Below are 17,242 nucleotides of genomic sequence, written 5' to 3' on the forward strand. Positions count from 1 at the left end.
GACGTCCTCTGGTTTGGCCACCTTGGTCACTTGATCTATCTCCACTAGACCTTTTCTTGTGGGGTCATATTAAAACTGTTGTGTATGCACTAAAACCTTGTTCTTTGGATGAGCTATGATTAAAATTGCAATCCTTTCAATCACTGAAAAGCAGCTGATAAAAGTTTTTATAAAGTTTGAAAGTCAACTAGAGTAATACATAGATGATAGTGGCTATGTTTAATTTTAATAAGTAGTATCAGTATTTTAATATTTTTATTTCATAATTAACTTTTCAAATGGTGGGAGTATTTTGCAAGTTTGTAGCATTTATACTTCTAAAATTATTAAAGCTTAAAATTTAACTAAGACTTTTGAGACACCCCATGTGAGGGGGTAGGGGAGGTTAGACCCATGGTTTCACTACTATAGGGAACTCCTGGTCGAGGAAATTCTCTCCACCAGTGCAGATTAGCACCATCTCTACAACTTAGTCTGAGGGAATTGCTAAGAACATCAGTTCTTAAACTGCTTGGCCTCAAGACCCTCCAAAGAGCTTTAAGTTACATGGGTTCTATCCATCAGCATTATCACAATAGAAATTTTAAAATCTTAGTATCATTTTGAAAAAAGAGATAGAAAATAGAATAGAAAAAAGACAAAAGAAGAAAGAATTTTGACCTTGTGGACCTTCTGAAAGGGTCTCAGGGACCATTTAGGGATCCCTGGAGCAGACTTTGAGAACTGTTGGCCTAGAGCCCTAAGAGATCAAGTGTCCAAAGTCATCCAGTGTCTGTATATGTCAGAGGCAGGACACAAACCCAAGTTTCCATGGCTTTGATGCTGACTCTCTATGTACATTGACATTATGTAATACTAACTTTAATAGATGATATTTTTATAATACCTTATGGTTTGCAAAGTACTGTATGTGCATCATGATCTTAGGAGATAGGCACAATGATTATGTCTATTTTCTAGATGAAGAAACTGAGCCAAAGAGATAGTGTCGTTATCCAGAGATCATCTCCCAAAAATGTCAGAGTATTGGTTCAGCCGGAGGAATGCTTTTATATTTGAATGTAAACTACATCATTTGTTGGGCTACGGTTGGAGACATGCAAGGATAGTATTAGCTCTTAGGAAGAGAGTGATACTGATGGTTGTGTTACCAACTGTCCATTCAATTTTTGGCTATAAAGACTTGGAAAGATCTAAAATACTTCATTGAACTCTGAGGGTGATTATAAAATCAATACTTTCCGTTCCCAATTCCATGATCTGTAAAGGTCCCTCGAACATTGGGAACTAAGGAAGTTTTAGGATTTTAGGTGAATGTCCTATGTGAACTCTCTGATACCTTTGATAACTAGTCTCACCCTACCCCCCAATCCCCATTAGATAGAGTGATTGTGCCATGATATCTAGGTCTTCTCTTGCTTCAGTAACTTCCTCTTCAATTTAAAGGTTGTACCTCTTTGCTTGAAACCATGCCAATAGGTCATGTAGAGGATATGAACTCCTTTAACCATTGTTGGTATTATTCATCTAATGATTCAAGTTCAAATTGAACTAATGCTTATTAAATACCTATTATATGCAGAGCACTGTGCTAGGCATACAAAGATGAAAGATGAAGCTGTTCCTCTCCTCAAGAAGCTGTGTTCTGGGAGAAGGGGGGAGATGGAGACTCTGGGGGAGTAGAGGGAAGGAAAGGGACACAACACATCCATAGATATGTACAATATCAGATAGTAGGTGATAGGGACAAAGAAAAGATCTATACTGTGTGCTCTAAGAAAATGTCTTGCATACTTGTTTCCTTCTACTAGTAGTTATTTATGTGTGTGTGTGTGTGTGTATAATAACGTATATATATATATATATATATATATATATATATAATACACACACCTATATATACACATATGCATGTGTGTGTATATACACATATATATTGTATCTTCCCAAATAGGTTGTAACTCTTCGAAGTTAACAGCCATATCTTACACTTCTTCCTAACCTGTTTATTGGGGTGTATGGGGTGTTCAGGGAGGACTGGCACCTCTAGTGTGAGCTTTCACAAAGCCCTTTTCAGAACTGCTGACCCACCTTTGGTGTCCACCTGATTCATCCAGCTCTCATCTGTGGTTCTAAGAATCTGTAGCAGGAACAGCAGCTAAACTGTCTAGGCAGGTGGGCTTAGCCAGGAGCGGGGTAACTGACCTCAAACCTATTGGTGAGTTAGGGGGCTGACTACTCTGAGCATGGCAAGATTCCCCCCCACCCAGAGGAATGGGCAAATGAGAACAGTTTGTTTCATTGGCCATGAAGGGAGCTGAAGCAGGTGCTGTGGAGTGTTTGGAGCCTGGTCAGACATCAAAGACACCAAGGTCGTCCACTGCATCCTGGGCTTTCTCCAGTCCTCTTGACTTTTTTCCTACCCCTGGACTTCAATGACTCTGGAAAAGAGAGGGTGATGACTTTTTGCCAGTCTGCCTCACTTAAATCCATTTCACGTGCAAGTCAAGACATCACCCACCACCCACAATTTGATCCCACATAGTTATGTCATTAATCTGCTTCAAAAATGAAGGGAGAACAACAGCCTGTTTGCTATTAAAACACAGTGCTCTGTATATTGTAATGTTTTTTTAAGTTTGCTTTACTCTAAAACATTTTATAACCTTAACACTATATAAGTAGAAATTTTCAACTTCACTATTGCCACAAAGGTGGCCAGTTCACTTGAATCAGCTCCACGCTGACATCATAATACAATGCCTGGCACATGTGGCACAGCTGCTGATGGACGTGTGGCTGCAATGGAAAGGAACACTGGACATAAGTCAGGACACTGGGGCTCTACCCCTGGCTCTGCCTTCCTCTAGCACTCCTCTGTGCTTCAGTGTACTTATCTCTAAGATTGCACTAATAGTATTCTGATTGCCTCCCTCCCTCATGGTGTGGGGGCAGAAAAGCCACTGCAAATTTTAAAGTATTGTAAAAGTTAGAGCCATTATTACCAGATTAAATCACTTTATTGCAGTGCATATTTCTTTATATCTATGGTGTAATGGAAAGATCACTGGTCTTGGAGTCAGAAGTCATGGGTTCAAGCCCTGGCTCTTTCACTTACTTCCCATGGCACATCACAACCTCTCTAATCCTCAGCTTCAGGTGGGTTAATGAACCTTTCACTGTCTGGGGTTGCTGTGAGAAAAGTACAGGCTAGATTAATATAAACTTATTATCACAAATAGCAATGTACCTGTGTGTACTAATGGGACTAAAAAGGTTAATGGATGAACAGCAACCTTTCCCTAAGCTAACTTTTGGGTGGTGACTGGCGGCAATATGTTTAGGTCCTGTCATTCATTGCCATTTTCTGTCTTTATCTGCCTAATATCTTTGTTCAGAAGGAAATATGGCAAGAGCACTGAACTCCTCTGAGTGGGCTGTTAGGATTGTCCAGCATGCCATAGTTAAGTCTATTTCAAGGGATCCGTAAAGTCTAGCCTATTTGTGGTTACCCTATTTAGTTCATAGCCCAGTAAAATGTCAGTTCCTCGAAGGCGTGGACTATCTCACTTTCTGTATTTGTATTTCCGATGCCTGCCACAGTGCTTGGCTTACAGTAGGAGCTTAATAAATGGTTTTTTTTTTCCTTCCCATTGAACTCCTACTCCCACATGTGTCTAATCCCATGGAATTTTATTACTCTATGCTCCAGGAATTCATTGTTAGTCATTCTGCCTAATTGTTATTTGTATTGATACCTTTTGTTTTTACATTACATTGGTTTCTAATATACCTTCTCCCACCACCACCACTCATCAAAATGTCTCTTGTAAAAAAACAGTTCAGCAAAACCATCCAATGCATCAACCCCACCTGACCACTTATGCAGCATTGCACACCTGTAGTTCCCACCTCTCCAATGAAGGGAAAAAAGTGTATTTTTCTCATCTCAGATCCAAGCTTAGTCCTGATCATTTACTGTGAATAATTATTTCTAGATACTGGTGATGAATTCTATTCTTAAGACCTTCACTGGTAATGGGAGTTTTTAAATTCTTGGTAGCCTAACTATCTTTTAGTTTCCAAAAGGAAAAAAAAAGGCATTCTTCACTTGTTGTACTACTTTGCCCATTAGTGTACAGGCTGACAGTGTGTGGCCTTGTCACTGGAAAGGGACAGTTTGGAAGATTGTCGGTTTCTTTTTTTCCCCCAATAAATTCTTTTTGAGTGAACACATCCAAAAGAACAATTTACACAATGTTCACAATTACGGAAAAGAAAACACTGAAGGAAATCAAAATTCCAATCATGATTTTAGTGGATTAAAGCATGTTTACTTCCCCTTAATGCAGAGGTGGTTGTCTTTGGTGTGGATAAGGCATACCCTGTCAGACGTGGCCCACGTGATTATTTTGCTTATTTTATTTGGGTTTGGTTTTTTTTGGGGGGGGGGGTAGGAAGGGTGTTGCATGGGAAGTCACTACTGAGGTATGAAAATGGGGAGAGTACCATAAAAAAATGAAAGCATTTTTTAAAAGATCATCAGTAAAAATAATTCTTTTTTTAAAAAATCCCATGGTACCCATATGACAAATTAAAAAAACAAAAAACCTCAGGCTAGATATAAAGATAATTTCCTTTATAAAGAAAACTGACATCCTGATGAAGGCTAAGAAGATGCACTGCCTTCTGAAGAGGTATTTCCTCTTTTGAATAGTACCTCTTGAGTATATTTTCTAATAATACTTGTTAGCATTCTTAAATCTCTCAAAAGGCCAAGGAGACTGCTTGCTGTTATCTGTATCTATCTCCAAATTCCATATGCTATTCCACTTTTATTTGGGGCTTCACTCTACAAATATAAGAATAAGTGATTTCTATATTTAGACAAATTGATTATGGCACTCACAGTTGATAACCTTTTATCATGGTCAACTTCAGTGCATGCTACTAAGAAATTGAACCACAGGGGAGAGTCAGGGGATATCACAGAATTGGGAAATCTAACTGTACTGGTCTCCTCTCCATTGAATATACTTAGGGTCACACTTTCAATCATCTGCCATTAACTAAAGTAGATAGTATTCTGGATGGACCCCCAGATAAAGAAGAGCAATTTGTCCATCAGTGAGATGAAAAAGAATTTGGATTCCTACCTATGGATTTTTACCATCTGTTGGCAAGTCCCTGATGTTCATTAGCAATAATACCATTTTATCAAAATGTGTCATCCGTGTGGTTCAATTTAGAACTTACAGCAAAGGGAGCCCTTTCAGTTCCAAAGCAACACCTTTGTTATTGATGCATTCATTTTAGGATGCAAAATCCAGTTAACTCATAGTTAACCCCCCACAAATAGTGAGTTATAAACAGCATAAGAGAGTGATTGTGATTGATAACACATGAAACTTTACATGTTAAAGGAAGGGCTGATAAGTTAGTACCTGTGATAGCCATGTATTTGATCTGAGTTTTTTGTTACCGTTGAACATCATCTTCTTTTGTATAGTTGTACTCATTTTGCTTATTTTTCTTTTGGCTCTTCTATCTTGATTTTGTATCACTTCATACAAATGAACTCTTCACATTCTTTGTGATTCAGTAATATTCCACTATTCTCTATGCCACTTTTAATTCAGCCATTCCCCGGTCATTGGGCATACCGTTTCATTCTAACTCTTTGGTGTTACAAACCATGCCGCTAGGGATATTTTGTAGAAATGGGTCTTTATTTTCTGTCAGTACATGTATAAAACTAGTAGTAGGATCCTTGGATCAGAAGTTTGATCTATTCCACAGCAGGTTGGCAGCTCCCTTAGACAAAGAATTCTCAGCCCAAACGATCAGTGTGGACTGTGATTGGGTGACATTAAAAGATGCTCTTATCTTTATTACGAATCACCAACATCATAAGGACCTTCTCTTTCCAATAATAGTGGAACTTATGCCTATCAAGGCCTTTTCACCTACAGAGTACTCTGATGCCTTATAATGCTATCTAAAGGGATCTATATTGCAGAACTATATGATAGATAAGGTCCCTTTTCTACTTAGAGTTACTAAGCCTGCTTTTATAAGAGCCAAGATGGATCTGTGCTATATAGCACAGTATGGTACAAAGAGCTCTGGCTTTGGAGCCTGAAGACCTGGGTTTGAATCCCACTTCTGACTTTTTCTATCTTTAGATAATTAGACAAATCATGTACCCTTGCTTGCCTTCTTTCTCTTTAGCTGTAAAATAAGAGACATGTACATCTATGGTCCCTTCTAGTCCAGATTCATGATTCTATTAATGAGTCAAGTTATATTTAGCTAGCAGCATAGTTTTAGACAGTATGTAGCTTTTTTAAGGGATTTTTTTGTGGGGAGGGTGGTTCCAGTAGGTCTGTGGGGAAGTAAATGAAGTGTCATTGGCACCTCAGGTCTAACTGAGGCCAGATATAGTCAGTCAATCAATAATCAATAAATATTTATTAAGTGTCAGCTGTATGCTAGGGACTGTGCTAAGTGCTGGGGATACAAAAAGGGTCAAAAGATAGTCCCTACCTTCAAGGAGCTCATAATCTAATGGGAGAGACAATAAGCAAACAAATATTTGCAAACAAACTATATACAGGCTAAATAGGAAATAATTAACAGAGGGAAGGCACTAGAATTAAGGTAGGTTGGGAAAGGCTTCCTGTAGACGATGGGATGTTAGCTGGCACTTAAAGGAAGCCAATAGGTAGAGATGAGGAGGGAGGGCGTTCCAGGCATGGGGGACAGCCAGAGAAAATGCAAAAATGCCCCAAGCCAAGGGATATATGTATGCGTCTTAATATACCTTTGATGTTATATCACAATTCTCCTTCCAGATCTGTGATTTTATTAGGAAACTCCCATTACTGATGCAGATTGGCAACTGCTCTGCAATTTGTGGTCCTTAGAGTAGCCTGGTACACTGGAAGTTTTGGTGAATTATCTAAGGTCATACACATTAGATGATCTTTAAAGTCCCTGACCTGGTCTCACGCTCCATAAGCCTGCAATCTAAACAGGAGTCATCATTCAACACCTAAGGAGGACAGCTGGGGTGGATTTCAAGCTCCACATGTAATTCTGTGGCCTTGCTCAAGTCGCTTCTTGGTCACATGGTTTTTTCATCTGTAAAATAAGAATAGCGATCCCTGCGCAGCAGCAACGCATGTAAAAAGACTTTGAAAATTATAAAATTCCATATAAACATTAGGCATCATTTTTATATTTTATATATTGCTATAGTTGTATATTTTTGAACCATCTTAAATGTATGGACACTGGAATTTCTTCTTTTTCCAAATGCCTTATTCTGAGGCCTCCCTTCTTTTCTATTTTCATAATTCCTTAATTAATCAAAATGTTTATTGAGCACATACTGTTTACAAGGTATTTTTCTTCATGCAGTGGAGGCTACAAGGAAACAAATAAGGCATGATCTCAGCCCTCTAGGAATTAACAATCTAATAGTGGAGACCAGACATATATGTTTGAAAAGATAACTAACAACATGGCAATATCAGAAGTCCTAAATGAATGGATTGATCGTAGATTTAGAGCTGGAAGGCATCTCAGTGGCCATTTAGTTCAACCCCTCCCCCATTTTATATATGAGTAAATCAAGGCCCTTAAGTGACTTGCCCAAGGTAGTATAAGGAGTAAACATCAGAGATGAGATGGTATCCTAGGAATTCAGAGAGGTCACTATAGATCTAATCACCGTGTTTTAGGATTTTTCTTGTTCTTCCTGTAATATGTCTGTTCCTTCTTCCCTCTCTTTAAATTTCTGATTTGGAATTTCATTACAAGAAACTAATTCATCAAGTTATTGGACTAGAAGGAAGAGATGATGATTTACATGCGTGATTTCTGATTTTTTTTTTAATGATAATGCACAGATTGACCTATTGAATCAGACTCCCAGTAAACAATTACTGGACGAAGATACAGCCTAGAGAATTTAAAGCCTCTGTCCCAGAATACTGTCAAGTCATTGCCTGAAACTGCACAAAAGGGGTGGGAAGAGGTTCCTTCAAGATTCGGTGACTCAAGCACAGGATAGGCCTGTTTTTATGATCTCAAGAGCACCAGCTTTTTTTTTTTTTTTGGCCATGTTCAAATTGCTTAATCTTTCAGTGCTGACTCTGATGAATTTTTCAGACTCTTGGAGCTTCAGATGCATCGTCTCATTCACTGGTCCTCATAAAATTTCTATGAAATGAGTAGGGAACCATAGTCTTACTGTCTGTTTTGGGGACTAAATAAGTCGGTGAATGAATGAAGGGCTGAATCACAGAAAACCTAAGTGATTTGTCCGAATGGCAGAGCCAGGCCAGGAACTAAATAAAGATTTCTGATTCACAGGCCAGCCTAATGATTTACCCATTAGACCACTAATTCCTGGGCCTGGTTTTGTGACACCATCCTTCCCCTTCCACCCTAACTCCCCTTCTTTCTCGCTCCCAGGAAATCTCCAATTGTCTCAAATGCAAAATTGTTCAAATACAAAACAAAATATATTCCAATTTAAAAAAAAATAACATAAGTTTTTAGATGAGAGAGTGGTGCCCCAGAATCAGACAAATAACCACAACTCTTCCAAGTTTGAACTCCCTGCCTCAGACAGCATGATCTCAACCAAACAACACTTCAACAACAAAAATTATCACCATTGTACGCAGAAAAAAAAAAAAAACTAGAACTCTCAGGCTCAGGTGCAAGTCCCTTTCCTTCCCCTCCCCCAGCCAGAGTATAGCAAGGTCACCACAGGGCATTTTCATTACAATCAGTTTCCCCAACTTATGGGGCAGCTCCTTCATTTCTCCATTAGAGTGTCCAGCTGGCAGGCCTCTCCCAAAGCCCAGTGAGGGTGGGAGCTGCTTTCTTTGCTGCTGGTTGGCTTACAAAGCTCTGGGGGCCAGCCTGCCTGTCAGGCCTCGCCTCTCCTGGCCTGCCCTTTGTTGATGACAAACCTCAGGAAGGCCTACTCTCTACAGCCTGAGACCTCGCTAAGTGCCTATTCAGCTCTACGAGGAGGGGGGGGAGGCTTGTCTCCAGCCGGCATTGAGCACATTTAAAATGGGCACTAGCTTCCCTGAGCCAGGAAATTGCCGAGCTGTAATTCTTCCCCTCAACGATGCCCCCCCACCATCATCTTCTCTTTCTATAGTGACCCTGCCCGTCACGAAGTTCTCTCAGACAATGAGGAGCAGCCCCCTCATTGGTACTATCACAAGTGCCTAAAGTTGTCTGTGTTGAAAATATTTATAATAAAGCCGGGCTCCTGTGTGTCTTGATGAAGCAGTCAGGAATCCTGTCCTTTTATGCCAGCCTTCTGTGGAGGCCTGAACAATGAGACCTCGGTGTAGCCCTTGAGAAAAGGGTGCCCACTTCTGAGAAAAATGCAAGTCAGTGGCTTTGATGTCCCCAGCCATGCAAATGGTGCCTGAAAACTTGAATTTTGTGGCAGTGTTTGGGAACCAGAGGAGTAGTGCCGACTAGTTTTTGTTTTTTGATTTTTTTCCCCTTCTGGAATATTTGAAACTCACTTTCCTGGCCTTCTCATAGTTTCTGCTCTTTTTGTAAGAGGCCAGGGTCATTTAGTCCATGGTATTTTTATATCACTTTTCACATCTAAGTAATCACTTCTTTTATAGTCTAGCAAAGTGATTTGGCAGCTAAAAATCAACATTGCTTTTAAGACCATTTCATATCGGGGTACATAAAACTGCATTCACAGCTATAGGCTTCACCATATTCCTTTCCTCTCATCCAAGCCCCCTCTCCCTGATGAAATGGGAGCTCAGAAACAACATCATAAGATCATTGATTTATTTAACTTGGTTTTTTCCAGCAAGACGCCGTGGTCAATATGTAGTGGATCCGAATCAGGAAGACATATTGTATGAGTCCAGTCATTCACATATACTGGGTTTGGTGCCTTGGGCAAGTTACCTCATTTCTCCTGATAATTTTCTAAGATTATAAATTGCAAAGAAGGTGTCAACTTACGCTGGGTAGAGTTTCCTCATCCCAGAATTCCTTGTGTCAGTGAAATCAATCACAGTGAAATCTACACCTTTTTTTTTCCTTGTAATATGTCAAATCTAATCTCTCAAAAAATCTAATCTCAAAAAAACCACCAGGTAGGTAGATGGTCTCCAAAGTTTCCCTAGAAGAGTTTGATTATAATAGATTATTACTTCTGTACCTTAGAAAACTTATTTTGGTGTCCTCTGACATACTGCCTCTGTGTGCCTGGCCCAAGGCACTTACTTATTCTCTCAGTGCCCCCAAGAAACTCTAAAAACCATACATTACAGAGGAGGCACCCGTTGTACTGGTGGATGGAGTTTCCATTCAAGTTACCTACAAAGAAAAAATTCTATCAGTTTCTGTATCCTCAAATTTTTCCAATACCTCGAGTTTCTTTAAAAAAAATATAAGCAAGTTTTCTGAGGGGAATGAAAGAAAAATCAAGGTTAAAATAAAAAGTTCCTGTGTAGTTTTAACCACTCTTTCATAACTAAGTATTTACCCCTTGCCATTTACCATTTCTCCTGGAAGCCAACAGGCAAAGAAGGGTTCTCCTGTTAAACTGTCTTCGGAGCTGGAGATATAAAGAGATTAAAAAGTTCACCACGTTGCTAACACTTGCTTCTAGAGCCCCCTGAACCTAGGCTGTCTTTATTTTTTAAAGTAAAAAAAAAATTAAATGTGTTTCTGCATATAACATCAAAAAAAACCCCTTTCACTAAAGAAAGAACTACTTTATCTCAGGATGTTATGTCAATTTAGATTTTCAGGCAACACTTTTCTAAGAGAAGAGAAATAAAGAAGGTTTTAGCCCTAAAAAATAAGGAAGGAGAAGAAGAAAAGAATAATTTGGGTTTTGTATTTCCCTCATGAACTGGCAGCTAGGTGGTGCTGAGGCTAGAGCACCAGGCCTGGAGTCAGAAAGACCAGAGTTCAAACCCAGCCTCAGGACATTTACTACCTGTGTGACCCTGCCTAGGGAAGTTATGTAACCCTGTTTGCCTCAGTTTCCTCATCTGTAAAATGAGCTGGAGAAGGAAATAGCAAACCACTCCAATATCTTAGCCAAGAAAACCCAAATGGGGTCAGAAAGAATCAGACATGACTGGAAAAAACCACTTATTGTACTTATGTCACCAAACTTCATTTTACCTTGCCTGAGCAAGCCAATTTCTCTGACTCTACATCAAAAATCCATTATTTTTCCCTTAAAATGACAAACGTCAAAAGTCGCTTTAAAAAAACCCACAGGCAGAATACACAGGGTGTCCCAAAAGTACAGTTTCACCTTTACTAGCTTGTAACTGGACTGTGACTTTTGGGACACACTATGAATTATAAGAGGAATGTCACTGATATACTGAGGAACCTATTCTTTCTTAAACTGACATAATGGGTGATTGGAATTAATAGGCCATCAATTATATGGATAGGGAATTACTTGAAGCCCCAAGTAAAGTGGCTTGCTATAATATTGTGCAAATGTTTTCTGTTTGTGGAAAATATATTTTTTCCTCATTCCATTTCCATCTTTTCTTTATTATATCTTCCTCCTTTCCTTTTAAAAATGTTTCTGTACTCTTTAGGCTACTGCCCTCTATAGTTTACAAAATCTTATTAAGTAATAGCCTAAAGTTGGTTGTTCTTAGTTTATTTATCATATATTAACAATACTCTAAATCCTAGGTAAAATATGTTCTTTTTTGGGGTGCAGAGCTGAGCATCCTCAGTGCGGAGAGTCGTTTCACCTAGGCACATCTTCAATATAACTTATGACCTAGAAACCAAGGGGTTAAATGAGCTTGCCTGTGGTCAACATGGCTAGTATATGTCAGAGTGAAGACCTGAAGCCCAGGCCTTCACAATGCCAAGGCCAACCATCCAATCATTAGATCAATCTATCTCTTCAATTTTGTCTTAATGTATCTATGACTTGAGTGCAAAGGCTGTCCTATACGAAGCACAGATGAAGACCTAGTCACCATATTCTCAATCAAAATAAGAAAAATCTGACTTACCAGATGTCAAGGGGAAAATGTGCATCCCTTTCCCCTTCCTGCCTTCTTATTCCTCTTCCATCAATTTAAAATAGAAGAAGGACCAGACAGAGAACAAGGAGAAGGTGGGTAAAGAAACAAAGACGTCTGCCGAATAACACTTTTGAGTATAATGGAAATAGATCATTTGAGGAATATCTCAAAGAATAGAGGTCTGATATGGTATATACATACATTACCTGTGAGAAGACAGCATCAGCATTCATTATTAAAGTAGTATAACTTGCAGGCAGATGGAAGTGCTAAGAGGAAATCTAATTGTGTCTTTTTTTTTTTCCTTTCCATTGGGTTTGTTTACAGATGATCATTCCAGAATACTTTTGAAATCTGAAAACAGTCACGACAATTCTGACTACATCAATGCAAGTCCTATTGTAAGTATGTAAACTGATTCTAAGTCAACTCTTGGTCTTTCTCCCAGTAGTATTAATATGGTCAGATCACCAGTACTGTTTTAATTTAGAGAAGTAGCCAGAGCTGTCTTTCTGAGACCTGCTATAGAAGTGGTTTCTTAAGATTGCAGATATGGCCTGCTCAGACCCCATTCAATGGGCAGGAGCTTCTAGCCTGGTAAAGTGGATCCAAGGTTTAGACAATAAACTTATTGGATGATGAGATCCGTGAATGGTGGAATACCAGGAAGCTAAAAGAACGTGTGAGCCTGGAGCAGGATTCTCCATTCTATTATGAGTCTTTTTCTGAGTTGCCTACCCTCCTTTCCTTCAGTAGAAAAGAGAGAAAAAGCCTCAGAATGCAAACCCATCACTTTTTAAAATGGTCGATGACTCCAGGTCAGATTCAGAATTATGGGTTAGTCCCCTTAGTGGGGAAAACTTTCTTTTAAGAAAAAGCCTGCTTCCTGATTGTGCCCTTATTTGAGGAACCAACACTTAGAATGTAGTGAAGATCTCAAGTATTGTCTATATTGGAAGCAAAAAATTGACATGGCAATTTCTCATAAACCACTTGGCCCAAGGCCCCAGTGAATAGGAGGTATTTCTGTCTTCCAGAGATGTCTTACCCACCCACTTCTCATGCGTGCCTCATCCTGTTGACTTTTTTGTTTTCCGCTGTGGACTGGGGTTAAACAGATAAGGTTGAAAGGGGGGCTATCTAGCCAATCTTAACTGAACAGAATGGGGTGGGGGGTGGAAGGAGGGAAGAAAAGGGTGAAAAGTCAGACTTCAAGGGATGACTCAGGCAGATTTTTCAAAACTGAATGTGATGAATATGATTGCAGATGGGAAAAGAGATAAGCTGTTATCTATAAGTAAAGCAACTGCTGAAAGGCAGATTTTGAAGAGGGTGTACTTAGTGGCATTTTAAACTGAAAGCTGAGCTGTGGGAATTGGTTATCTGTATGTCCAGGTAGGGGGAATTTTGCTCACTGTGGTTTCCTGTCCCTGCCCCTTTAAGGATTTTCCTTTAAATTTGGTGTCTCTAGGAAAGGTGACAGGAATCTTTCTGAAGATCACAAAGCTAGGATGGATCAAATGCTTGCCCTTGAGATCATAGGAAGAAGAAAGCTCTTGGCCACTTGAGTTAGGAGGCTGAAGTCCTAAGTAGGAAACATTAGGAAGTTGCAGAAAGTTTCTATATCTGCCTGGCAAAATTCACTTATGCAGTAAATTGTTTTAGAATCAAAACAATACTTCTTTGTTTCTCCAGAGAAGCCTTCTAGAACGGAGCCAGAAACTCTAGGGACTGCTTGGTATAGTTGTTGGGTTTTGTCTGTTTTAATACGTTCACAACGGTTAATTTTCACAGAATCGGAAATAGGGGGAGGAAGGAAACCTTATGATCCCTAATCTGGACCCATGACACTGACTAGTTGTGTGACATAGGACAACTGGGGTCTCATCAACAAATAAGGTGCTTGATCTACATCAGGGGTTCTTAGTCGTCACAGTAGAGAGAGCTCAGCCTGGAGTCAGGAAAAACGGAGTTCAAATCTGGCCTCAGACATTTACTAGCTATGTGACTCTAGTCCTGTGTCTTTCTCAGTTTCTTCAGCTGTGAAATGGAGATAATCATAGCACCTACATCACAAGGCTGTTGTGAGGACCAAATGGGATTAATATTTGTAAAGCATTTAGCACAATGCCTGGCACATAGTAGGCACTTAATAAATGCTTGTTCCTTTTCTCTTCCTTTCCCCCCTTCATGGACCCCTTCTCAGAATAATATTTTTAAATGTGTAAAATAAAATATGTAGATTTACAAAGGAAAGCAACTATATTGGAATAGTTTAAATTATTTTTTGCATTAACATGCCTCAGGTTAAGAGCCCCCAGTCTACGTGGCCTCTGAGGTCTCTTCCTATTCTAAATCTACATTCCTATGTGTTGGCAATTACCATTGTAGAAACACCCACTCCGGAAGGGGAAAAGCTTATAATCTGCGATTAATATTCTTGCAGAGTTGCCTGGGACACTTAAAAGATAAGAGATGCCCATAGTTACCCAGCTAGAATGTGTCAGAGGCCTGACCTCAGCCATGTCTTCCTGACCCCAAGGCCAGGCTTCTGTCCACCATTTGCTGCCTCTCCAATTCATATGTGCCAGAGATTAAGTCATATTCCCTGGTTCAGAACACCCACATGGGAAAAAAAACCTGCCTTTATGGAATAGTCACATGATTAGTTCTTTAGCCTCCACCCCTTACCCCTATCACCACCATGGTTAAAAGGGGACTCAATGCTATTGAGCCTACATGTACACTCAATTATTAGAATCAGATGGGAAGAGAGTGAGGGGCAACAGGAATAATACTAATAATTGTGGGGCAACAAATTGTTTGTGTAAATCTACAGGTCTTGTCTTATTTAGAGGACTTTATCTGAGACCTGATTCTCATGAAATTAAAATGTGAATCTAAAAAGAAATCAAGTTATGATTGAATAATTAAAGAGTTGAAAAAGTTGGTCAGAGTTTTTGTCAAAACACTTCAACTACTGACTACTTCACCTCCCCCCCAACACACACACACTCACTCACTCAGACCGTTTTTTAAAGGGGAGAAATGAATTGAATAGTTTTGATTGTTTTGCTCCTGGAAAAAATATAATCAAGTTTTGTTTCATTTATGTTTCCAATATTCTCATCTTAGGGACATTTAATTGGTTTTCCCAGTTAATACAATGGGATATGTTTAAGATTTTTTAAAGTTAGTTGTGGCTTAACAAAATTGTACTTCATGTATTTACCACTCCATCTTCTTATTTTAATAATCCCTGTAATGATCAGAATTTCCTAATGGTATTTTGGTTATGAGGCATTGTGATATTGGATTATAAGAAGCTTTTTTTTCGTTGTGTCAGCAAGGTGAATGTTAATAACACAAGACCAGGACTGTCTGAATTGAAAGAAAAAAGCAGTTTCCTTTTTCCCCCTTGGAGCCTGAGACATCTCATGAGGATAGAGTAAAAAAAATAAAGCAATTATTTTCAAATCTAGAAAAAAATTGAGTTACATCAATGTATTTGTGACTAAGCTATTTCCATTTTATAGAGCCAGGGGCCTAGTTTCCAGATATTTGAGCTGCTTCAGCCCTACCTTAAATCTAAATGATAACAGTGCTATTTGCCAAAGGAAGGCAGCCACCCCCATATATGCATTTATACTTTGGGGTGTGTTTGTGGATGGTTTGTATGTATATTCTTTCATGTCATACCTAGTCTCAATTTTTGCTAAAATCTAAAGCTGATCTGTTAGGTCCCCTAGGCCAGCAACTGTTGGGAGCACAGATGATTCCATAGAAAGATTTCATGAATTTTAAAAAATTTCATACTATGAGCAAACATACTGGATTCCTTTCAAATTCTAGGTTATAAGAATAAGCCAGAGGATACCAACTTTACCTCCTCTCTCTGAAATCACTGAAAGTACAGTGATAATAAGTCTGCTACCAGCAATTGAATGAAAAGCTTGCAATTACAGCACAAGGAGACCCTGACTGTGCAGAATAAAACTACGATAATTACATCTGTCATATTTGTACTTAGTCCTCATTAAATTTCAGGGAACTCATCCAGTAGTAAATAATGTGCAATCTTTGCTTTTAAATCAGAGGTCATGAAAGTAAATGGGAATTCTGTTTCCCCTCATAGGGTGTCTAAGAGAAAAACCCATCAACTACATTTAAAAACTCAGCTTGCTTATTATTGAAGACACCAGACTGAGAAATGTCATTAATATGACAGTTTGCTCCAACACAGCATACAAATTTTTTTTTAACCAAGAACAATTCTGAAATTTTAAATGACATTTAAAAATGAAATTACTTCTTCATTCTCTCATTTATTTGGAGAAAAATTGTTTAAAATTTCAATTCCAAAGTCATTTAACAAATTCAAATCAAGACCAATTCTCATTAAGGTGGAAAGAAAAAGTGATGGCCGAGGCCTCCTGAGTCTCTTGTAGATTTCTGTTTCACTAAAAGAGGATTATTTTTTCAGAAGAATAGTCATATGCATACATATGACAATGAGATAGTAGCACTCTGCAAACCTAAAGTGCCATATAAATGTCAGTTACGGTTATTATTACCATATTCAACTCTACTTGTGTGTACTAGATGAAGCTGACTTTAAGTCCAGTCTGGTTTTTTATATACATTTAAGAAACTATCCTCCTTTCTGTGCCTTAAATGATAGTAAAATTATATTGCTGGGAAGTTGGAATCAAAATGTAGGAGGGGAAAGAGACTATAGAAAAACGAGAGTTTTATTCTTCCCAATGTGTATAAAATTTTAGAGTAGGTAGGATCATCCTGAAATGGCCCATTTCACTTTTATCTCTGTTTTTCAGTCCTATCTGACTCTTCTTGACCCCATTGGGGGGTTTCTTGGCAAAGATACTGGAGTGGTTAGCCATTTCTTTCTCTAGCTCATTTTATAGATGAGGACACTGAGGCAAACAGGGTTAAGTGACATGCCCAGGGGCACACCACTAGTAAGGGTCTGAGGCAAGATTTCAACTCAAGGATTGAGCCTTCCTGACCTGAGGCCTGGAATTCTATCCACTACACCACCTAGCTGCCCCTTACTTTTATCTAAGCTATACTTAATAGAAGCTGGTGGTTTAGCATCTACTCATTTGACATCAGACTTGAAGAATATTACTTATTTGTCTTCT

General features: G+C 38.9%; 1 protein-coding gene across 1 annotated transcript in view; it reads left to right on the forward strand.

Moving 5' to 3' along the window:
* LOC118850913 (receptor-type tyrosine-protein phosphatase N2-like) overlaps window positions 1-17,242 on the forward strand; it is a 180,221-nt gene that overhangs the window by 95,096 nt on the left and 67,883 nt on the right. The window contains exon 5 of the mRNA XM_036760537.1: window positions 12,408-12,481. Within this exon, the coding sequence (XP_036616432.1) occupies window positions 12,408-12,481 (74 nt within the window). The remainder of the gene's footprint in view (window positions 1-12,407; window positions 12,482-17,242) is intronic.

This window comes from Trichosurus vulpecula, chromosome 5, assembly GCF_011100635.1.
Source record: "Trichosurus vulpecula isolate mTriVul1 chromosome 5, mTriVul1.pri, whole genome shotgun sequence".
Lineage (NCBI taxonomy): Eukaryota > Metazoa > Chordata > Mammalia > Diprotodontia > Phalangeridae > Trichosurus > Trichosurus vulpecula.